Genomic DNA, 23,808 nt, shown 5'->3' on the forward strand with positions numbered 1-23,808 from the left:
CATGGAAAACAGCACCAGGGAGTGCGAAGTGAGAGGAAAAGTTGGTAGGGAGTTGGCAGGAGCAGAATCTTGAGCACTGCTTGTTGCAGAGCTGACGCACTGAAGCCCAGGGAGAGAGGAGAGGGGAGGGAGGGGGAGAGGAGGGGAGGGGCGACAGAGAGACACAGCAGTGGCCAGATGGAGCCTAGTTTGTTTTGAAGTAGCTGCTGCTAAAACAGGACAGTCAGCCGGCACTAGTTTGTATGTGTAGGAAAATATCTAGTCTAGACAACAACAGGACTAAAAACCCTCTTAAGTCTTCCGTCACTGTGAAGTGTGGAGTCACTCTATGCGGCTCAAGGTCAGGAAGATCCTCAGGGAACTGTTCCGTCTGGATCCTGGGACCCGCAGAGGCAGGTGGGCATAAGTTTCCTTGTGGCAGCTCCCAGATTGGATCATTGGGACACTATGCAGGGCTGCAGGACTCTATGGAGGATGTGAGGCCTGGATAATACCTCCCACCACAGCCTCAGTTCTCTCAGCCTGATCCAGGGTCGGACACGGAGGGAATGGGCCCAGCTTCACTGCAGGAGGAGAGAGAGGAGGAGAAAGAGTCCAAGAGGGAGATGGAGAGCTACCGCTGCCTTCTGCAGGCCGGCTCTCAGCTAGAGAGCACTCTGCAGCGTGAGTACACATGATGCTGACTGTCCTCATTTCACTTCTGCTGGCCTCATGCAGGTTTTTGTATATAATCCTGTATCTGCTTTAAAACTATTTCCCATTACTACATTTTAGCAGACTGACACTTAAAAGCACTGTAGCAGAGGTCCATTTAGTTTGATTGACAGTGAACATTAGTAACTTCTGAGAGCCATTACAGGAAGTAACTGGAGAACTGCAGCCTGTATCTTAGATTAGTCAGTATTATCGATGGGCCAGTTCATGCAGCTTTGCTCAAACACCGGGCCATTGCAGGGATTATGTTATCATCCCAGATGGAGAGATATTTATCAGTAGTGATGATTTAGAGAATATCTGCAGACGGTGGGTTGTATGTTAAATTGGGACAGTGCTCAAAGAAAAATCCATACTGCTGATGTTCTAAAAGTACTTAATGTGTCTTCATGATGTTGTGTCATGTATTAAATGGGGGGCCAATAAAGTGTCTACACTTTTTCCTGAAGCAGCAACTGAATTTAGTCAGGAAAGGAAGAGCGCAGGGCCTTTAAAATACTATTTTATTACTTCTTAAATAATGTTAGGAGTTACAACATATATTTACCATACAACAGTTACATTGTCTGTATCACAAGCAGCATTACCCTCCTCAACATTTGTCAGTCATCACTCTATAACCATTTTTATAAATGTCAGAATAGATAAAATAATGAAGGCAAGGTGATCGACAGAAATACTGTCTGATGTGATTGACAGCACTATCGAGGAGTGTCCTCCAGAAGCTAATGTGATTACTTTGGGATCTTGGCTGCATCATTGTTTAATTGATGGGCCTTTGCCTATGTATGACTCCTGTGGGTTCATTGCACCTGGGCTTGTGTGTGTAGGTAACAGAGACAAGGCCACGCTGAGTTTCTATTTATACCAGCCAACGTTTTTTTATCTCTGGGTTTGTCGTAATCTGCTTATAGGGGATGCAGTGGTAAGCATAAAAAACACTGCTGTATGAAACAAAAACCATAGATCATCATTTCAGTACGTGGTAATGATACAATATCCTCTCACATTTACCCTTTTCCCTCCACACATTTCTACACTTTCCTTTCTGTCTGAGCCTTCTTTGGATCATTTAAAGAATGTGAACAATTCCAAGTGAACTTGTAATAATCACAATACTAACAGGGTCCTTTTGACCCGGGGTCTTATGACTGTGTTGTTAGGCAAAACCCTAAGAAAGACTTTACTTCCCCTTGAGTATGAGCTAAATATTTATTTTTGTGTTTTCTTAATTATCAGTTAAAGTCTATGTAACTGTAAACAAGTATTCAATCTGTTTCAGTAAACAATAACACATGTTTCAACGCTGGCGCTGCAGTTTGGTACATAAAACAGACTCTTAAAACATTCTCATTCTTGCACTGCCAGTTCAACTACAATCTGACTTCCTTTAGTCTCTGCATGTCAGCTAGACTTCAACTCATAGTTGTTTGACTGACACTTTACTACCTAACAACAGGATAAAGACTTCAATTATTCACAGGGCACGGAACCCAACTAAGTCCAACAGTTTTGTTTAAACTGTAGTTCATTGCCTTTCTTTTAAGATAGCAGTCCAAATAATGTTGTCTCTCAGAATTCTACAGTTTAGCTGCTTTTAGTGTTTATTCGTTGAATGGCTTTTCATTTGGTTTAATGATATTACGTCGTAGGCTGACATTTCCCTTGCTTTAATGTCTTACTTTTCAGCTCAGTTTAACTGCTTTCAGCACTAATTCTTCACGTATATAACCTATCGCTGATGCTTAAAGTGCTTATGTGAGTTAATGTGAAACTGAAATGTCCTCTCCTTCGAGGAAATGACACTTCAACTCATTTAAATGCGTAAAATGCCTCAACTTAGACTGATATTTCCACATTTGCGTGCATACAAATACCATTTCAAATACATGTTAGCTTGCTTCTTGATTTTCATCATCAATAACAACAGAATCTTCTATATAAAAAAAATAGTACTTCTAGTTTTCTCTACAGCGGTGTAGTAGATGCTAAACAATCTGATTATATGACAGACAGTCACATTGATAAACCACTATACAACTAGAATACTACAGAAACTAGTAACCGATAGATCAAGGAAAACTAAAATATTCTTCTTTCGACACCATAAAGTATGTTGATCTATTTGAATGAATCAAATGTTATCAAACCCACGACATTACTCCCATAGGGGCTGTCCAGTCAAATATGTAAAGCTTTTATCTAGGGTTTACTGTCTATCTATTTTCTAGCCTTTAACCAATCTAGTTTTCATGTATCCCTGCATGTTCTTCTACCATTTTATATCAGCATTCAGCCGCCCACCAGTTTAATCCCCTTAGCATTGAAAGCTTTGTTTAGCAAAATATCTCATGACCCAAAAGCAGTATGAGGCCTGTGGGTACTGTGAACATGTTTGTAAGAAGGGATTTCTTCCTCTGCAAGGGATTACATGTTTCCACTTGTGCAAAATCTGACTACAAATAACAATCATGCTGGGTATGTGTTTAACATTCAAACCAGCCTCTCCTTTTGCTGACATTTGGTATGATTCACTAAGACGTACGAAAAATGTTTGGCGCCTGTTCATTAATTGGTCATTCAGTAAATAAAATGATATTGTTTGCCCTGAGAAAAAAGGTATTTATTTACAGAATTATTCAGTAGATATTCAGAACAAAGTAATCTCAAAACAGCCTCAATATGTGTGGGTTAAATGTTCTGTCAACCTCTTCAAATAAATTGTTATGGTGCATATCAAATGTATACATGTCTCTTTGACTCCTTTGACACGCTTAATTTTCTTCATGAGACATTTTAAAATAGCAATAATGAAATCCCCTTTGAATCAATGTTGTAAAAGAATAAAATGTGGAAAAGTACAAGGGGGTTAAGGCTTTTCATATGAACTGTATGTAATGAAGTCAGTGTGGATGCTTATCACTGTTTGGACAACAGAGATAAGCATTCAGCTTTGTATGCAGACTGGAAGATTGATCTTGATGTGTGGATCTGTTTGACTGGCAGCTAAGCTCTGTTTCCATCCACACTGGCAAACATTATTCTTTATGTGTGTGTCAGAGCAGAGGAGCAAACAGAGGTTATTTGACTTTCGCCTGTGCAAACCATCCAGCATGTCAACTGGAAAGGTCATGATAAAAGCAGAATCACAACTGTCCTACTTTGATTTGATTTTACGGTTTAAAATGTGTGTGTAGATGTGAGTTATTAAAGCTAAAACAGTGCTTCACTTTATATCTGTCATTGATGGACTACAAGGCCTTTCATGTGACAGTGTCTTAAAAATAACTTAGTCATGTGATAGGATGGTGTCAGGCAGGGTTCGGGAAGAGTACAATATTTCCACAAACTGGCAAATTTATTAACAGCGTTGCAGTTTGCTGCACAGGCTGCCCTTGCTTTGATCAAACACAGGTCCGCAGTGTGTGTGTTTGTGTATCAGTGTGTTCCTTTTTTCTTGCATCGACTGCAAGATTAGAAAACGTATCCATTACATAAACCCATGTAGTTAGATCTCACCAGCGTACATATTGTTCTATATAGACAAATCAAAGCATGATATATCTGTACACTGCAGTTATCCAAATGGAAAATGACATCTATTTGTTTAAGACCTGTCTCAACTTCCAGAAGGTCTTGTGGCACAGGGTATAAATGGTTATACAACTATTGCAGTGTGACGGAAACTTTACCCTGCATCTGTGTGTGCACAGTCCATCCATTGGTCCTGCTTGGCTCAGCCCCTCTCTGTTACAGACGCACATCAAATATTCAGCAGGTACCAGTAGAGCTCATTACCTTCTCCCTGACAGCCTGATGGACTCTGTAACTGCAGTCGACGCATGGAAAATAACACCTCTTCTTCCTTTTCTCTCTCTTCTGACCTCTGTCATATTCTCTTCTGCAATTCATTTTTAATGTCTTTATCCATTATGGATAAGAAAACGGTGAATTGTGAGCAAATTGACTGCCCTGTCAATCTGTTGCATTAACTGCTAAACATGTAGTTTAGTAAGGTTTTAATAACTAAGTCCCTCAGAATGTATTTATTTATTAGTAGTATTATTAGTATTCCTGTGTTGTTGTTGTTGTTGTTGTTGTTGTTGTTGTTAATATTCTTGGAAAGAAAGCTATAAACGACTTGTTGAGTTTCCCTTATTCACCCTCTACACATAAAAAGTCTACTGTGTATACATTGTGAGAAAATACAGTCTCAACATGTCTCCTGTCTACACATCCATCTGAATAATTCCTTGTGCACCATAGAGCAGATGAAAGCCTGATTTGAAGTACACTGACTACGCTATAAGAGACTGCATTTATTAGCCACTCAGACTAGAAGTCCAGTGGCACCAAGCACGAGACACTGGGCCATCTGCCAGTTAACTTAATATTACAGCAACATCCCTTCAGACGCTGTACAGTAAATTAGCTAATGTCTTTTAAAGATGCCAATGTCTAACTTGCACCAGATGCAGGATACACATCAGCCTCAGTGAGAAAGCAAATAAAGTCGACATTTCTTCCGAGTAATGTCATGGAAAATCACTTAAAACGAACAATAACATCTATATTTTTAGATTAAGGCATATAGGTAAGATTATCCGTCTTTTAAATGTGATTACTTTAATGTTTTCAATGTAAAAAACTAAAAAGACTTGGGAAAAAAGACCCATTCAAAAAAACTCTTGGACTGGGATTTTGTGTATTTAAAAGACTATAACATTGTTCTTTAATTTGAAAGTTACTTGACTGCCATTTACAACTGATTATTTTAAACTAAGTTATGTTTATAATTGAGACCCTTAGTTTTCCAGTGCACACCACTTTTCTAAAGACTCTATAATTTTGTTTCATCTTCCAGAGGTGACTGTCCCTCTAAGCTTGAAGGAGGTGGGAGGCTACATAGAGAAACAGGTGGCATACTTGTCAGGTGAGGCCTTTTTGAGATATATCTTAATAAGAGTTTAAAGCGACTGAGTTTCTAACCTCTGATGTCATGATTACAAATAAATTGATTGATCATATCTTTCTTCCCAGGGGGCCGTGGGGAAGACTCCAGCGTCATCATCACCCTCCCAGAGAGCTCGGCTTTTAGTGACATTCCAGAGGGAGCTTTAGTCAAAGTCTTTACGTATCTCACTCTCATCCCTCGGTGCGTCCTCCTTCATAAATAGCTGTCTAATTCTCTCCCTCTCTCTCTCTGCAGTGCACCAAAAGCCCAGCTCATGTATTCTGAGCACAGCTGGTCCTTACTGCTCCATAGTGTCAAATGTCCTACTCGTGCCCTCTATGTCCAAACCTCACTCCCCTTAGAGATTAGGAAATTAGATAATGTCATTGCAGTGCATTTGCAATAATAAAGAAATGATGTATATAGCTTAAAGCACCTATAACTTGACTAATCCACCTGCTCTTGAATGGTTATCATCTCATTTTCTCGTGTTATAGCTTTAAATCACAGAATGACATTACAGCTGTACACATTTGCCCAATTTGTCTTGCAGAACGAGGCAACCCGGAGTCAAATTTATCATCATTTTAGACCGGAGACTGGATACATGGGCCTCTATCAAAACTGCACTTGCCAGGATAGCAGTGAGTTTCATATTATATTTTATCCTTATAATCAATGCCACTACCATTCCTAGACTGTTTTGAAATCATGTATATGACTAACCATTGCTTTTCAGCTGCAATGTGGCTGTGTTCAATTGCTACTGTTTTATTTACGAGTCGTTGTCCATGGTGCTTAAAACCTGAGACATACCTGGACAGCACAGTCAAAAATCAAACTACCATTTCTGCATCTTTCGAATTGGTGGGTAGCTCTACAGTATGTGGTGTTTAGTCTGAGGTGAAGGGTAAACTATTTGTTTGTACTGAATGTCCTGTTACATATTGCTGCAAATGAATGAGTAAGCAAAACGTGTTGTGATGACGCGGGGTGCTGAGCAGGGGATGAGCAGGAAGGCGGGAGGGAAACATTGCAGTCAGGCTGCCACCCTCCGCCTGAGAGGAGCGGCGCTGCGGCTCAGCCGGCCGCCGACCAGCTGCTCAGCGCGGCACCATCTCCAACGGACGGGCGGGAACTTACATTGAACCGAGATGGCTTCACACACCATGGCTGATTGTTTTTACCGGCGGGGAACGCCGAAGATCCGCCGGACAGCGGTAAAATAAAAAATCCTGCTTAGTTTTATTCACCGTGTGAAGAGTTTAGGGCGAAGTTTTTGGGCGGGCAGGGTGAATGCGGCACTGGCCCCGGCTGTCTGTCTGCTGAGTGCAGCACTGCGGTGCGTCTCTGCTTAGTCATGCGACTGGCTGTCTGTGAAACCCAAACAGACTTAAATGCGGGATTTTAATGCGTGTTTATGTTGAAATCCGGAGTTTAGGTGAACGACCCTTCGTGGTCGAGTGAGGACATAGGAATGTCAGAAGTTGCGTATAGGCCTATGCAAATGCATGCCATGGTGATATAGCCTATCAAGACAAAATAGGAGGCAATGTTGCATAGGCTACAAATCCTCTGCAGAGATTGCTTTTGCATCCCTCTGATGAAAATGTGAAAGTTTCCAAGATTATTTCAACTATATGAAATGTCATTATTTTACCTTTTTATTTGTTTGGTAAAAATATGTCATGCTATAATGTACTGTTAATACATGCTGTAATCTCGACTAGAGCTCCATACTGTCTGTGCTAATGCAGACATTCCTGCACAGTCAGGCGACCTCAAACGACCTAAAGATGAAATGCAGCATTTAACAATGACATGCTGTATGAGTAGTATAGTTAAGTGAGTGAACCTTGAATCCGTTATGCTGGAGTAACAGTGGGACTGACAGGATGTCACAGACCTGAAGTCTCTCCTGTCAGATCTGCAGGAGGAGAGCTTGTTGATGCTTTTGCTCAGTTCAAACCTGTGCCAGCGTGCATACAGGAGTAAGTGTATATTGCCCCTTGAGCCGAAACACAACGTTTTTTCTTTACTGAATCCTCCTCCATACCAGCATCATCACTATGACAGTGAACCTCTCTTTCCTTCTCAAGGCCTCGTTTCCTGGGAACCTCCACCTGGTCTTGGTGCTCCGACCCACCAGCTTCTTCCACCGCACTGTTACAGATATTGGCTTTCGCTTCAGCCAAGAGGACTTCATGCTCAAGATGCCAGTAAGGCAGCTCCTCCTCAGTTACCAAACATGTCCCACACCACAACAAGGTACACCTCGTTCTTGTTACAACCCTGATCTCCATGAGTCAAAATGTTCTGGTGGACACAGCCAAGAACACATGTTGATTTCAGTTTTGAAACAAATAAAGATACATAAAGCAGATATCCTAGAAAGGATTCTAGTGATTTCATTAAGTTAATTGTAAAGTATCAAAAGTAAAATATCTGATATTTGTCATGCAATCCCCCCCAAAAAATGTTGTACAACCTTGTGTACATGCCAGTGGTTTGAACACTCCTTTATTGACCAATCACATCTCACCCATTATGGCGAACAGACTTACCCAAATTATATTTATATTAAAATAAAATCAAAAATATATTTCAAAAACACCAAGTAAGGATATACCTAAAACAAAAATTCTAAACATGGCACTTCTAAAAGTATAGAGTTTTCTGTGTGCGGTCTTAGATTGTATCTGCACCTTTAGGTGGTGATGCTGAGCTCTGTCACAGACCTGCTGCACTACATCGATGAGAACCAGCTGACTTCAGAGTTCGGAGGCACTTTGGACTATTGTCATAGTGACTGGATTGTTTTACGAACAGTAAGCAGCAAACATTAATACTGGAGAACTATATGTCTTGGTGTCTGATATCAACCAATGGCTCTGTATTTAAACAACACTGAGCCACAGATTGTTTCACAAGTCTTAGTATTTCATTTTTGTTGTTTTTTGACTCTATAAAGGGCATTGAAAGTTTTGCCGTCACAGTTAAAGACATTGCACAGATGCTGCAGAGCTTTGGCACTGAGCTGGCGGAGACGGAGCTGTGTGATAATGGGAAGGCCATTGAGTATCTCCTTGAGTCTCATACTGAAAAGTACAGGAAACTCAAGGTGAGGTTTCAAATGTTTTCGTACGGATTAATTTATTAATACTACCACAATTATATATATATGTATCCTCCGAATATATCTAGACGCACTATTTTGAATATTGCTCATTTAATATTTAAATTGCCCTCCGTCTAACAGGATGCAATCAGGTCAGTTTCAAAGGAAGGGCGTCATCTTCTTGCAAGCCTTGAGACCTCCGGAAAAGAAGATGACTCCCAGTGGGATGTGAAAATGGACTGGGAGACAGTACAGAGGTAAGGCTGCCCTCTTTGGTTTAAGAACATTCTCATGTATCATGATATAATTGTAAACTTCGAATTGTTAACTATTAGTTATTCACAATGAATTAGATCTATGACACAGTGACTTGTTTTTTTCAGGCTTCTTGCCCAGCTCAGAGACATGGAGTCAGCCTTTGATGGCTTCTTTGAGAAGCATCATCTGAAACTCCATCAGTACATGCAGTTGCTCAGATATGAACAAAGCTTTCAGGAGGCAAGGCATCTATATATTTATCATGTGTACATGTGTCTATGCTTTTTGGTGTTTTCGCCAATATTTCCATACACCCACCCAAGAGGATATGATCTCTTTATGAGATTAGGGTCAAGGCAATCCTCAGCCTCAAGATTAAATTAGGTTTGTAATACCTCTGGGAGCCACCAGGTTGGCTTTGTATTGGTGTTTTAATTCATTTTAGTCTTTGTTTATTCAATGTGTGTTTTGACTCTAGATGGAGTTGTGTCTGGAGCATCTAACAGGGCAGGAGAAGGAGCTGTCCATAGCTGTGGACACTCTGGCTCAAACAGAACAGGCTCTCAAAAGTTTGGACAGTTTGGTATCAAATGCACAGGTCAGTGTTTCTTTGTCAAACTGGCAATACATGCATTAACAGCACCTGTATGTATGCATATAAAATAATAGACTCCTTAACTCTTGTGTTTATTTGTTGGCTCTATCAGGAGGTGATGTCTCGAGCTCAGATCATCATCCTTCATGGACACCAGCTCTCCGCCAGTCACCACTATGCCATGGCTCTTATTATGCAGCGCTGCAACGAGCTCCGCCACTACTGTGATACACTAAATGCTGCTCTCAAAACCAAACACACTCATCTTCTGCAAACACACCAGCTGCTGCTTTGTCTTGGACAGGTACTAAATCATTTGCATCAAGACAAACAGACATCCGAGAACACAGATTGATTTACTGTGATGTGTGTTTTCAACCTTCAGGCCCAAACCTGGTGCGATGATGGAGCATATCTGTTGGCCAATCAGCTGGTGGAAAAGTACCAGTCTAAGATGGGGGCCCAGGCTGCTCTGAGGGACATTGAGAGGTTCCTGGAGGGGGCGCCGTCTATGCTGAGCTCAGGACCGGACGTCCTGACCATCGAGTACGAGGCTGTCATCATGCCTCAGCTGCAGGTCAGTGACCACAGCAATCCTTTTACATTTTAACATCATTTTGGATGTTTTGACTTCTGACTGGAACAGGAAAAGGTTTGAAACTTTTCGTTTTAATTTTTCAGGCCTCAAGTACACACTAACATCTTATATATATATTTTTTCTAATGTTTTATTTATAGGTGTTTTTTTAATTTATCAGACAAGACAAACACATAAGCCATCATCTCACGTAACAAATATGTACAGACATATAGGAAATAAATAAACAAAATAAAAGCAAAACACCATCATCCGAATCAGACAGATCTGAAAAAGCCGCTTGAGGTTCTGCATGTTCCCATCTTTGATCCATTGGTTGTGTTTTGGAGGAGTTACTGTACATCCTTCCATATAAATGGAATTGAGCATCTTGCTAATAAAGAGGAAAAGGGCAGGCAATGACTGTTCTAAGTGAGCTCAGTGATAATTCATCTGAAACTAAGAATATACCAAAAATAGAAATTGCACGATGGGGACACGATTACATTGCTGCCATATTTCTGTGTTTATTTGTTTCTAAATAATGAGAGCTATTTCTGTGTTATCCATCATAATTGTATATCCTACCTCTGTGTCCTTCTCTCTCGCTGTTAGGCTCAGATAGGGAAAACGTTTGAGAAGCATGCAGCCGTGCAGCTGATGATTCAGAGTCGACAGGCCTGTCTAAGGAAGCTCGCTGATAAACATGTGCGACCGATCCAACTGGTTGCCCCCCGCCCCGAAAACCCACCACGCTCCAAGTCCCCCCTCTTCTCCCCCAAACATGGTACGTACACACACACACACACACACAAACACACACGCACGCACGCACGCACATACACACACACACACACACACACACACACACACACACACACACACAACCACACACACACACACACTAACACACACACTAACACGCACGCACACACGCACACCAAGGGGATTCTGACAACTAATTCATACACACTTGCTGATTAAACAGCATTGGGTGACCTAACAGCTCTTTCGTCATATTTACAGTCTCTCTCCCCTATCACTATCAAAAAGAAAAAAACACTGGCACTGTCCTAGTTTTCAACATATACAGTAGGCTTTCTACGATAAAAAACAAATTCCCTATCCACACCCCATGTTTCCCAGGCCCGGTATGGGGGCTTGTGCCAGCCCTTAAGGCTTGGCATCAGTCCCTCCCCCCCTTGGATCTTTGCTTTAGGCTCCATGGTTAAATTAACACATCATAGGGCCCCACTGAGCAGGCCTAAGGTGTTCCTCAATGGGCTTTGGGGTTAGCAGGCCACCTTTACAAAAAGGCTGCTACGAGGGGAGAAGATATAATCAGTCCGCTGGGAAATACCTGACTGCTCTATTAGTCAAGATATCTGCCATAGAACCATATGTGGTTCATATACATTAAAGACCCTTTCATCTCCCTTTGGGTTTCAAGGGAGGTTGCACAAAGCTAACCATATACAGTACAGTGGTACCCAATTAATACCATGTGTGTTTTCTGGTTTGTTTTAATTTGTATTTGAACATATCAATTGTGTCCAACGAATGTGTCTTCATCCATTGAGTATACATCCAAATAGGCCATTTCCATTCATGTCTTTAAGGTTTTTCTTCATGATATGAAGCCATACTAATGAGTGAAGTAACAAGAAAGAGAATGATAGTGATTATAAAACCCCCAATATATCAGAGACAGCAGTCATTTGAAGGAGAGGAGATGAAGGGAAAAGTGGTTAGCTTTGAACGATTGGATCCGGTACATGTATACACTCACATATATGCATGCATATCACTGATGAATGTAACATGGTATATGCAAAGGCTCACCACTCAGTGGAACTTGGACTATCATGTCAGGATTCAGCAGCTACGATCAAAAGGACACTGACGGTGGTGCCAAACGCTCCTTTAGACCTTTACATACCGGATCCTGGCCGCACCTTTAGAAGAGGCCACCTATTAGCATTGATTTCCACAAATGTCAATCAGGACTGATTAATGTTCTTTTTAAAGTTTCTGAGGAACAGAACAGGTCAGGGGAAGGGCAAAGCAAATCCCTTTCAGGCCACCGTGTTCACACTGTGCCATTATAAAAAAAGAATGGTTTCTGACATAGCGTGGGTGCTTGATCTTCTCAATAAACATCATGGTTAAATATTGTATGTGACTTATTCTAATGCACTTTGATGAGCTGCCGATCTGGCTTTTACAGGTGATGGTTTGAAGTTCACATTCGACCTCTCTCTGCCAGGGAAGAGAGCATCCCGGAAGAGCCCCAACTCAAGAAAAGTACGATTATTTCCTGTCCCAGATGCATCGGAGGCCACCAATGTTAATTACATCATTCTTTAGTTTGGTCCAAAAGATGTTTAGTATAATATAATGTTCTGTGACTTCAATTGGATGCTTAATAGTAATGGATCTGTGGTGTGTTCAGATTGAGGTGATCCACGACTACCAGGAGAGCCGGAGTTGCGTGTCGTACTTCCTGGATGGAGAGGACAGCCCAGATCTCTTGAAGCGGTGAGGAGGAGGAGGAGGATCTGTCCTCAGTACTGCTCTTCATGCTGTTACCTTAGTGATTCTCTTTGTTCAGTGCTAATGATGCCCTCTGGCTCTCTCTCGGTCTACTTCTTCGCCTGTCTGTTTGTTTGCGTCACAGTCATGTGATGCGGGAACTCATAGAGACGGAAAGAATCTATGTGGAAGAGCTGCTGTCAATTCTGCTGGTGAGAACGACTACATTTAATGTCACAAAAGTAGAAAATAAGTGTCTGATTGATTCTTCTGTCGACTGTATGTTTGTTGCTGTGACTCGAGGAATATATTTAATGTAAAAAACAACAACCTTAACTGTAGTGCTGCAAGCAATATTATAGCCATTTATTTTGATAATCGATTATTGGTTAGTAGTTTTACATGCAAAAAACAATATGTTAGATTACTGGCTTTTGTCTTTTATATCATATTACAATTAGTATCTTTGGTTTTCAGACTGAAACCCTAGAATTGTATTGACCAAACATTTAATTTAGAAAATGATGAGCAGATTAATCGATAAAGAAAATAATAATTAGTTGCAGTCCTATTTAATGATATGCTATGATTAAACATTTCAGGGTTACAGAGCTGAGATGGACAACCCAGCTCTGTCAGGGCTTCTGCCCCCCATCCTGCGCAGCAAGAGAGACATCCTCTTTGGAAACATGCCTGAGATCTACAATTTTCACAGTAGGCAAGTTAACAACTCACTTCACACATAGACTCTATTCCAATATAAGGTAAGTATGTACAAGTATGTTAAGCATGCAAAAGATTCAATACACATTGTCTTAAGACAAATTAGTTTGATATTAAAAAATAAATACACCATGCTTGCATGACATAAGTCTGTGGTATTGAGAGATTCAATAATAACCACAGTAGTTTAATGATATTAATGTTAATAAAATATGTTTGTGGAAACTCATATATGCAAAACACTTAGTAGGACTAGTCACATGAAACAGGCGCTGGTATGGTTCCTAGCAGCCACTAATGGTTAGTAGATATGGCTTAATATGACTGTGATCTGATGACCTTTGACCTTTCTGGGAATCCAGGGTTTTCCTTCAGGACCTGGAAGGATGCCTGGAAGCTCCTGAAAGTGTAGGAGCATGTTTTCTTGCGCGGGTGAGATGATATATGTTTATATGTTGTGTCAATTTTTTAAGTGATAACCATGTGTTCCAAATTGTCCTTACTTTTTAAAAAGATGTATCTTTCCTGTCTCCTCAGAAAGAAAGTTTTGAAATGTATGAATGCTACTGTCAGAATAAGCCACGCTCTGAGGCACTGTGGGGACAATTCTCAGACTGTGTCTTCTTTCAGGTCAGTTTCACTGATTTCCCTTTCAAAAATAATATTTTGGCTGATTTATGTTTGTTTTAGAGACATGCAAGATAGGACTAATTGTTTCATAAACTAATATGAACCACTGCAGTTCTGAACTGAATGAAACAAGTTAGTACATTTACGTCACCTTTTAAAAAATGTAGAAAATGTATGGAGCTGTGATTTGTCATCGACCACCATTACATTTATCTTGCTTGTATTTGTCTTCCTTCCAGGATTGTCAGAAAAAGCTGGAGCACAAACTGGGTCTGGATTCATACCTGTTGAAACCAATCCAACGCCTCACCAAATACCAGCTGCTGCTTAAGGTGAGACAGAGGGGTATAAAACACAAACAGTCAATCATCTAATGTAGTTCATTGATTTAGTATTTAGATGTGGGGTTCAGTATAGTGTACTTCACATACTAAGTTCACCCCTTAAGCCTCTCTGTATCAATGAAGTCGCTAAAGTAAATACATTTTCACATCATAGGAAAGCTGCCTTTCTGCATACAGTAAATATAAAAATTAAGATTCCCCTCTGTATTTTAAGTCCTGACCACCAGAGTGTGCTGTTGTAGCTGCTTTGTTTATGCTCTGTTTTGACTAAATGTATGTGTGCATTTATCTACCTGCATGCTAGTTCTATTGTTCTAATAAAGATATTCTGATTCTGATTGTTTGTTCATTCAGGAGCTTCTAAAGTACAGCCCAGATTGTGAGGGGACTTCAGAGCTGCAGGGGGCGTTGACAGCAATGCTGGACCTGCTCAAATCAGTCAATGACTCCATGCACCAGATAGCCATCACAGGATATGAGGTCAGCATTCTGAATCTCTAATGCACATTTTCACAGTGAATTTATTGATACTAAAAGCTCATAAATAAACGCCTCTTTCCGTTGTATACAGGGTGATATTTGCGAGCTGGGCCGGGTGTTGATGCAGGGTTCCTTCAGCGTGTGGATCAGTCATAAGAAAGGACCCACTCGCATGAAGGAGCTGACTCGCTTCAAGCCCATGCAGAGACACCTCTTCCTGTACGAGAGAGCTCTGCTCTTCTGCAAGCGGAGGGAGGAGCACGGAGACGGCTGTGACAAGACGCCCTCATACAGCTTCAAGCACTGTCTGAAGGTGCGTCTGTGTTTATGTGCCGTTTGTGTACGTCTAGAGGAATACACTGGTCTTGGTACTTGAATACTATGCTACTTTATAATATTGTACTTTTTCCTCAACTACCCTTATTAAAGCTGTTGGTAATTTAAACTTTCTCCCACTCCTGACAATTTTACACAATTCTGCCCAATACTCACTCTTAAAACAGCTCTTTTTATTTCACTCAGAGAAATGCTGTGTATATCTTTGCACAGTCATTTGTCACAATCCTATTGCATTTTCAGTGTTGCATATTTAAGTTTCCTGTAAACATTCTATGTAAAAGTTTTCATATTACACATTTTCATTTCACAAATTCCTTGTGTTTTTCTACATTACTATAAACCATGTTTGAAGTCTGATACTACTTACTAGGAACTTTAAATAGTTAGATTGTTAATACAGAATATAAATCACCTTAAACATGTTATATTATTAAGAATGTAATCCTTCCTTTACTAGCTGCAACATTGCATCATTAATTATGATCCAGAGGTATAAGGAATATGTTTCTGAAAGCTGACATGCTAATGAGTTATTTTACTTTTGGTACTTTGAGTATATTTTGATATACTTGTACTTTTACTTGAGTAAGATTTTGAATGCAGGACTTTTCAGTGAATCACTTACTATATGTTCTACCTGCTATGGATCTGACTGAATGCTAGTGTCCATAGCATACAGTGTATACAGTACTATGGCTTCATGTTCTGACTTGATGTGTAAATTACAGATATACAACATGAAACATTGATGATTTAATACAAAATAAAACTTTTTTTTTTAAATTCTCACTATAAAGTACACTATTGTGTATCTATTATAAAGAAACTTCTGAATAATTATACTATTAAATAACAGCTCACAGCTTGTAGAGATCATAAAGAATAAGTGGACACATGAAAACGGGGGTTTCCTATTTGTCACATCCAAAAAACTGTCATTGTAAATGTTATCACAACTTATTATGACCCTAATATATCAGTTTGTTACTTTGATAAAAGTAAGTCACATATAATCACTCAACACCGCTATCATTATCAACAACATTATCTAACCTTGCAGGTTTTAGCACTAAATGATGAGGTGAATGATCTACCAGAGACACCTTGTTGTCGTCCGTGTCTGTGTTGTTACATTTCAACACGTCTAAGTTATCCAGCTGGCCACAGAAGCTGGTGTATTCCTGTAAGACTTCTTTTGTTGAACGTGTTGTTTTGGAGGTGATCGCAGCAGGTGTCCCACCAACAGCTGCTGCTCTTGATTTATTATTGAGGATGTGGGGAGGAAGCAGTCACACAGCGGAGGTGTGTGAGAGTGTTGTGTTCTGACAGGACAGATGTGTTACATGATGTAAGTCTGATGTATGACGAGCTGCTCTTCTTAATGCTGTGTGTGTGTCGGTGTAAACAGTGTATGTCTCTTGGCAGATGACTGCTGTGGGGATCACAGAGAACGTCAAGGGAGATGTGAAGAAGTTTGAGATCTGGTATAGTGGCAGGGAGGAAGTGTATGTGGTTCAGGTAAGGAGCCCAAAAAGTTTCATGACAGCATTTCCAGTGGTTAAATATTGTAGCTAGTACAGAGCAGCCGGAAATACTGTAAGTCTTGATTATCAATGATACTTTTAATGTGTTTCAAGCCAAAGATTGCACAAATATACATTGTTTTTATTTTAATATGCTAAATATAATTCAGTTTTAGGGCTGTTGTTCAGGCTCCGGGTTAATTTTCAATGATTTTGCTGACATTTAATAGAAAAATCCTATTGTATAATAAATTGTGTAAAGTGTAAACAAAGGTTTGACAACGACTAGCAACACTGTAGCTTGATAGAAACAAAGTACGTAAACAATTTAACAATCGTCTGTAATAATGTTTCTGTTGTCTCTCAGGCTCCTACATTGGAAGTGAAGATGGCCTGGCTCAATGAGCTTCGCAGAATCCTGACCAGCCAGCAAAAGCTGCTTAGAGGTCTGTAAACAACTAAAGTAAATGTGGGACACTGCATTACATTTAATTTAGCTGATGCTTTAATCCAAAGTGATTTACAATAAGTGAAATAAACCATAAAGAAACAAACAAGAAAAATGTAGGTATTCTAGCAATAAGCCAAACCATTGTAAGTGCTCGTGCATTCGTTTCAATACAAACAATGGGACACACTATCTAAGCTAAGATGTCCAATTACTAGTTTCCTAGCTTTGAACTTCATCACACAGACCCAGAGTGCCTGAAATGTTGTTGAAAGCTCTGGAAGTGGATGTTTCTGCTTTGATTTCCACTTAAATCACATAAAACCTAAACTACCTTCTCTCTCTCCTGTCACAGATGAAGCATATCAACACAGCCAAATGGTTGGACACATGCAGCTTTCTCCCTCCCTCTCTGAGAGGTCAGTGTTTAATTTTTTTTTCTCACAGTGTTTACAGTAGGGTTTTAGGTAGGGCTGCTCCATTAATCGTATTTTAATCGCAATTACGATTATGGCTTGCAGCAATTACGAAAACAACGTAATCGAAATAAAACGATTATTTTTTTATTATTACTTTTTTTTTTTTTTTTTCAAATACATTTTTTTTAAATTGGTTTTTCAGTTGAATTATACTTAAGGTTCAGGGTAATCAACTGTTAAAAACATACTGTTCACATTTTTTTTCTCCAATAAATTTATGTTTTCAAAGTAAATGGATAATCGTTTTTAATAATCATGATATCAATTATTGACCTAAATAATCGAGATTATGATTTTTGCCATAATCGAGCAGCCCTAGTTTTAGGGGCATGACATAGGCTATTGTTGCACAAACATACATGCGCAAACACACAGGCATACAGTATGTAAAACACACACATGCATTCACAGCACTATCTGCATTTGCTGAGTTTTCATGTCTGATCACAGCTGGACTGAGTCAAGTTGCCGTGGTAGAAGCTGTGTGTGTGTTAGTGTGTGTGAGAACGCCGGGCACAGGCCCCACTCTGTCCACTGCTGTCTGGTTGCCTATCCCCACTCCTCCCACCCCCACCTGCAGGGGCATGCGGCCGTCCAGAGGGGTCCCCAGGGGCTGTCTGCCGGGGCTGGACTTTGTGTCTCTGTCAGCTGACTTGTTTCTGTGCCTGCGTTCCCGGAGCCCCCGTCCCCGAAGCCCCCGGCAACGGCCCCGCCCGCGCCACCACTCCCAGCGCCACTGACCTGCCCTAACGCTCAGTGGTAAACTCAGCCTGGCTCACCTCGCCTCGCCCTGGCATGACCCACTCGGCCTGGCTTGGGGACATTACCCAGGGTCGCTGTGTTTGCATACTGATCGTCGCCTGCACCCTCTTTGTATAACCTCCATTCTGGTTCATAACTGACCCCCACGCTCCCTCCACACGTTTAAAGGCCTGTGTCTCAGCAGCTCATCATGGCATTTCTAACATGGTATAAAAAAAAACAACTCTTATTTCTGCCTCTCAGATTTGCTATTTTGCATGTAAGCAAAGGGCAACAAAAAGAAGACTTTTGGTTTTCATTCCATACATTTCCTCATGACAGCTGGTTTTAAAAATGGGGCTCGTGTGCAGCTACTGTAGAATTTGCTTTCTAGAAACCTTCTTACTCAGAGACAAAATCTCACATTTTTGATTTTGATAAATCGAGACCTGATCTTCTGATGTGTGAACACTGAGTCCTATTTTTAAAGAGAAGCTTGCACTTGGCTGATCTGTGCTCTGTGCAGCTGTCTGGTCATGGCCATGTGTGAGAAACAACAGGACAGAGTTGCTCCTTCACACTGATCTGGGGCCAGCTAAACTGTTGGAGGTGTGGATCAGATTCAGGAAGTTAGAGCTGACCCTAGATTGTGTGGCTTAGGATAACATCTATCCTGAGCGTGTGTGCTGACTGTATAAACATTTGGTGACGCGTGTTGTTCCCACAGCAAGCAGCAGAGGGCGTCAGTGAGCTCAGAGGAAACAGAGTCAGGGAGGAGCAGTCCAGACCCCCAGCCTCACTCCCCTAAACACCAGCACAACCGCAAGAGTGAGTCGTGGGTCCACACACATTTATGCCACAATCAAGTAGATACTTGGTAACTAAATCACATAAAAGAGGTTATGGGAATTGATGTAAATCATACACGCTTTGGACAATATTTCACTGCTGATTCTCTTCACAATCTCTAACTGATGTAGGTATTTGACTTTTTCCCCCCTTCAGCTGTTCAGGTGCACTTTGACCTGAAGAACCAGATACATCGAGGATTGTGGGGGGAAAAGGTCCAACTACTGAGATTAGCTTTTGATTCTACGTTCTTGTTAATTTCCCAGTAAGTGACAAAGGGGTCTTTATAATGTGGATATAGTTACTAAGTATCTACGTGGTGCCTTTAAGGTGTAGTGTTTGGATAAATGCATTCATCAATAGCTGTCACAGCCTGAGTTTGTGTGTCCCAGGTTGGCCCGGAGCTCACAACTCGGTAGACATCTGCGAGGGTCTGCAGGAGTGGTCTGGAGGTCAGGACGCCTTCCAACCATCTGACACAGAGGAGGAGGCTTTGGTGCAACTGGTGAGCCAATCAGTGGTGGAAGAAGTACTTGGAAGAAGCAATACCATAGCTTACAAAGAAGAAATCCTTTGTCCACTGTATCAATGCAACATAACTCAGATAAATACAATTACTGCATTAGACAAGTAGGACACGTTTCTTTTTTGAAGGATGTCGTGGGAGTTATTGGGTCACGTGACATGGAAGCTATTGAAAAAAATCAGGACTTAAACAACAAAATAACAGACAATACAGCAGAATTTTCACAAAAGTGTAATGTAATAGAAGTAGTTTTTCAGTGTAGTTATTATATCATAATGCATTTGGAGTCACACGACACATGTCATGAAAGCTTTTGAAAAATAATGATTCACTATTAAAATATTTATTTAAAATAGATTCACAACCTACCTGTAATCAATAAAAGGTGCTCCACATAAGACATGAAACCATATAGTGTTCTATCTGTATATCGATCTTATCTTCACTGTTTAACACCGACCTGATTGTTCCGGGGGTCGCAGCTAAAGCAGTTGAGAACCATTGGTATGTTATTCCATAAAAATACAAAGTCATAGTATAGCTTGCAAAAAAATAAAAACAGTGTATACTATGCAATTAAACGTGTCAGAAAGAACGTAATTAAAATAATAATAATATAAAAAAGAATATAAATGAGATAATAATAAAAGAGAAATCTATTTCAGAATTAGTTTAAATTGTATTCCTGGATTTCCAGTTAGTAAATACAATGATCCAAAAACAATGGATGTCCTAGACTGAAAAGTACAACACTTACCTCGTGATGTTGTAAAGTAGAAGTATAAAGTAGCAGAAAGTGGAAATACTTAAGTTAAATAAAACTGAGTCTTTCCACCCTGGAGACTGAACAAAGTCACATTAGATATAGTTAAATACTCACTATAGATACTAAACTGACAGTCTTTCCTTCTGTGTTAGTCTCCAGGCAGATACATGGCTCTGGGTGACTGTCTACAAAATGGGCCAGACAGCATCACCATCAAATGTGGAGACATCATTCAACTGCAGTGTGAAGACAACAAGGGGCGCTGGTGAGTTCTCAGCTTGTCAATGTGTTTTAGTGATCCGCCAAACCATCCCGTATTTTGATGAGTACAGTATCTGGCTAAAGCAGCTATATGAGATGTGATGTTTTTGTTAGACACCGAAAGGAATGCTAACGAGGTGAAAAGTTGTATTTATCTAATTTCCTCCCCCTTTTCTTTCTCACCCTTTTCTGACTTTTCTTCCTCCTTCAGGCTGGTGAAGAACCTGAGTCAGCGTAGAGACGGCTTCATAGCAGCTACCAGCCTGCAGCTGATCCTAATAGACAGCAGCCGAGGACACTCCTCCAGACTCGGAGGTAAACAAAAGACAAACAGTATAATGTCGAGCCATAGTATTACTTACTGTTCTTCTTACTTACGGTGTCTTTGCAGGTCTCACTAAAAATATATATTAGAAAGCTTCAGCTGATTCAGAACGCTGCTGCTCGAGTCCTCACTAACACTAAGAAAGTGGATCACATCACTCCAGTTCTGAAGTCTTTACACTGGCTTCCTGTGTGTCAAAGAATAGATTTCAAAAATACTGCTGCTGGTTTATAAAGCGCTGAATGGTTCAGGCCCAAAATACATTTCTGACCTCCTGCTAAATTATGAACTATCCAGATCTCTCAGGTCTTCAGGGACTGGTCAGCTTTCTGTCCCCAGAGTCAGAACTAAACATAATTCAGTTATTATGCTCCAAATATCTGGAACAAACTCCCAGAATCCTGCAGGTCCGCTGCAACTCTTACTACTTTAAATCCAGGCTGAAGACTTTCCTTTTTGTCGCTGCTTTTAATTGAACTATTCACATCTTAAACTGCACTGTAACTTTTATCCATGTATTTTTTCTTTTAATTTTTCTTTTATTATCTTTTATTTTTAATGCCATTTTCTTAATGTCTTTCATTTTTTGTAAAGCACTTTGAATTGCCTTATATAATGTGCTATATAAATAAACTTGCCTTGCCTTGCCTTACAATTCACTTTATTTCTTGCAGACCCCATGAACCTGAAGGCCAGAAAGCTCAGCTCCCCGTAGCGAAGAAAACACAGGAAATGTATTTGAATATTTACCTGTGGACGATGAACAGAAGGAACATGTTGAGCCATAGCTGTCCGACCACTGATCCGCCACCCACTCCTCGCTCCCCGGTGACGTCTGCTTTCTCCAGCACAGTTCAATCATTAAAGAGAAAAAAGACCTGATTTTCTTCCAGGTTACGATTGACAATCTACTGGGACGTTGTTTTCTGATGGTGAAGATGTGCTGTGGCACCAGTGCAAAGGCTCAGAAACTGCTTTCCTCTTTTGGACAATCAACAGACGATTTGTGGATCCTGAATTGTCTTCCTCTTTTTCATCTGCAACACACATAAAAGTCAGGATGGAAGGTTGATGCCGTAGCACTTTGTCATTTCACAACCCTTTTCCAGCTACTATTGGAGGTTCTCGTATCTCCGTGTGTGTTCCCTGTTTGTCTCAGAATGTGCTGGATGTATGTTAGTCCAGTATTTGCCTGAACATTTCTTACAGCAAATATTTTTGTATATAGACAGTATCATTTTTAACATGTATTGTACCTCAGTGTCTCATCTTTGTGTAGTGAGTTGTCCATTGAATGACTTCATTGTAGTTTTCTTACATTTCATCTGTCAAGGCACCACTCTTCTGTACAGTCTAGGAGTTAGATTGCCAAAATGTGCCATGCCATAATGCCTTTTGTATTCCTGCTCTTTTAGAGTCTCTTATGTACTGGTTTGCAAAATCAAATACTGCAATCGCTTTAACCCGACCTCACAAATATTCAACTGGCACTTTAATAAGGTGGACGGAAAGGAGAGACAGAAAATCCACCAACTGTCTAACGAATGTGTGCTTTTCTTTGCCTCTTTCACTGTGTATCGTCTCTTACTCATGCTGTTATTTCCTTTATTTATTCCTGACTGTATGATGTGTTAGGGAGTCGGGGGAGAAATACCCCCTGCATGCAGGCAGCAGTTGACATGTCAGTGGCTGTAATGTAAGACACAAGCAGACATGATGATGATTGACGGCAATGTATTCCTCAGTGTGTGCTGTGAGCGCAGAGTAGACCAAAAAGAGAGAGAGAGATTGTGCTGCGAGTGCCCCTCCATCACAGAGGCAGATTGTTTCCTCCTGCCCATTACAGCTCGGTTAATCTCGGGTTCCCCATTAAAAGGGATCATACAGCCAACATGAAATATAGCCTGTGTGTCGAACGCTTAATTAAATATTGATTGCAGACTTATATGAATTTACCACATCAAATCGAGGCCCCAGTCAGAGGGCTGCCTTTGATTTGTTTTGTTTGATATGGAAATGAGTCTGAAAGCAGCAGGGGCTGCCGCACACTACACATTTCCTATGTTGTTAATTTATTTATTTAGCTGTCATGTTGTTCCTTCATATTGTGAGGTATATATGCGCTGACGAATGAAATAACATCTCCATATATTTACAGGAGTTACGCTTGACTACACATCAAAACCCCATTTTCATTTGTTTAGCTTTTACAAATTCAGTTATTGTTCTTTTTGGAAATTGAATCCAATATGCTGCAGATTTTGCACAGATTCCAGGTTGGAAAACAAAAGAAAAACCTGCTTGAGACATTATGTATCCTGATGAGCCTGAGATTGTTGCTGAATGTTCCTTTAAAATGAAAATGCATGGCAACCGAACAATGAGCAGGTTTCTTTTGTTGGACTCACTGTTCTAAACGGCTTGTTTTTTGAACAGCTTCAGTACTGTAAAAGATAATCAAAAATCAATTATATTATGCAATAATTGTTTTGGTGATAATAATTCAACACTTGTTTTAACAAAGTGATATGTTTGGCTTAAACCTAAGGCTGCTCTTTTTCATATTATGTCTGTATTCTTGTTTTAATGTAAGCCAACTTGTATGATAAAACTGTGCAGACTTTTA

General features: G+C 40.3%; 1 protein-coding gene across 6 annotated transcripts; it reads left to right on the forward strand.

The window, feature by feature from the left end:
* The first annotated feature begins 190 nt into the window (after positions 1 to 190).
* mcf2a (MCF.2 cell line derived transforming sequence a) lies at positions 191 to 23,808 on the forward strand. Of its 6 annotated transcripts, XM_010785678.1 has the most exons (30): positions 196 to 663; positions 5,579 to 5,647; positions 5,755 to 5,869; positions 6,222 to 6,312; positions 7,768 to 7,887; positions 8,380 to 8,496; positions 8,640 to 8,789; positions 8,928 to 9,043; positions 9,170 to 9,284; positions 9,523 to 9,642; positions 9,752 to 9,943; positions 10,025 to 10,216; positions 10,832 to 11,003; positions 12,444 to 12,520; positions 12,669 to 12,754; positions 12,894 to 12,960; positions 13,351 to 13,466; positions 13,834 to 13,903; positions 14,009 to 14,101; positions 14,341 to 14,433; positions 14,800 to 14,925; positions 15,017 to 15,238; positions 16,690 to 16,782; positions 17,155 to 17,233; positions 17,591 to 17,654; positions 19,183 to 19,283; positions 19,697 to 19,809; positions 20,749 to 20,861; positions 21,069 to 21,172; positions 21,857 to 23,808. In XM_010785678.1, exons 1-30 carry the CDS (start codon positions 549 to 551, stop codon positions 21,895 to 21,897), a joined length of 3,342 nt encoding a protein of 1,113 aa, XP_010783980.1. In that variant the 5' UTR covers positions 196 to 548; the 3' UTR covers positions 21,898 to 23,808. The 6 variants fall into 6 exon arrangements, with proteins under 6 accessions (XP_010783982.1, XP_010783981.1, XP_010783980.1 ...); XM_010785679.1 differs by lacking the exons at positions 21,069 to 21,172; positions 21,857 to 23,808 and adding an exon at positions 19,461 to 19,569 and having other exon boundaries at positions 193 to 663; positions 20,749 to 20,838; XM_010785680.1 differs by lacking the exons at positions 19,697 to 19,809; positions 20,749 to 20,861; positions 21,069 to 21,172; positions 21,857 to 23,808 and adding an exon at positions 18,295 to 18,473 and having other exon boundaries at positions 191 to 663; positions 19,183 to 19,270.

The sequence above is a fragment of the Notothenia coriiceps genome, unplaced genomic scaffold, assembly GCF_000735185.1.
Source record: "Notothenia coriiceps isolate Sejong01 unplaced genomic scaffold, NC01 NC01_scaffold00028133, whole genome shotgun sequence".
NCBI lineage: Eukaryota > Metazoa > Chordata > Actinopteri > Perciformes > Nototheniidae > Notothenia > Notothenia coriiceps.

Coding starts and splice junctions, on each gene's coding strand:
- mcf2a (XM_010785678.1), top strand. CDS start 549: ATGGGCCCAGCTTCACTGCAGGAGGAGAGAGAGGAGGAGAAAGAGTCC. Junction 664..5,578: donor GCTAGAGAGCACTCTGCAGC/GTGAGTACACAT, acceptor TTCATCTTCCAG/AGGTGACTGTCCCTCTAAGC. Junction 5,870..6,221: donor TATCTCACTCTCATCCCTCG/GTGCGTCCTCCT, acceptor TTTGTCTTGCAG/AACGAGGCAACCCGGAGTCA.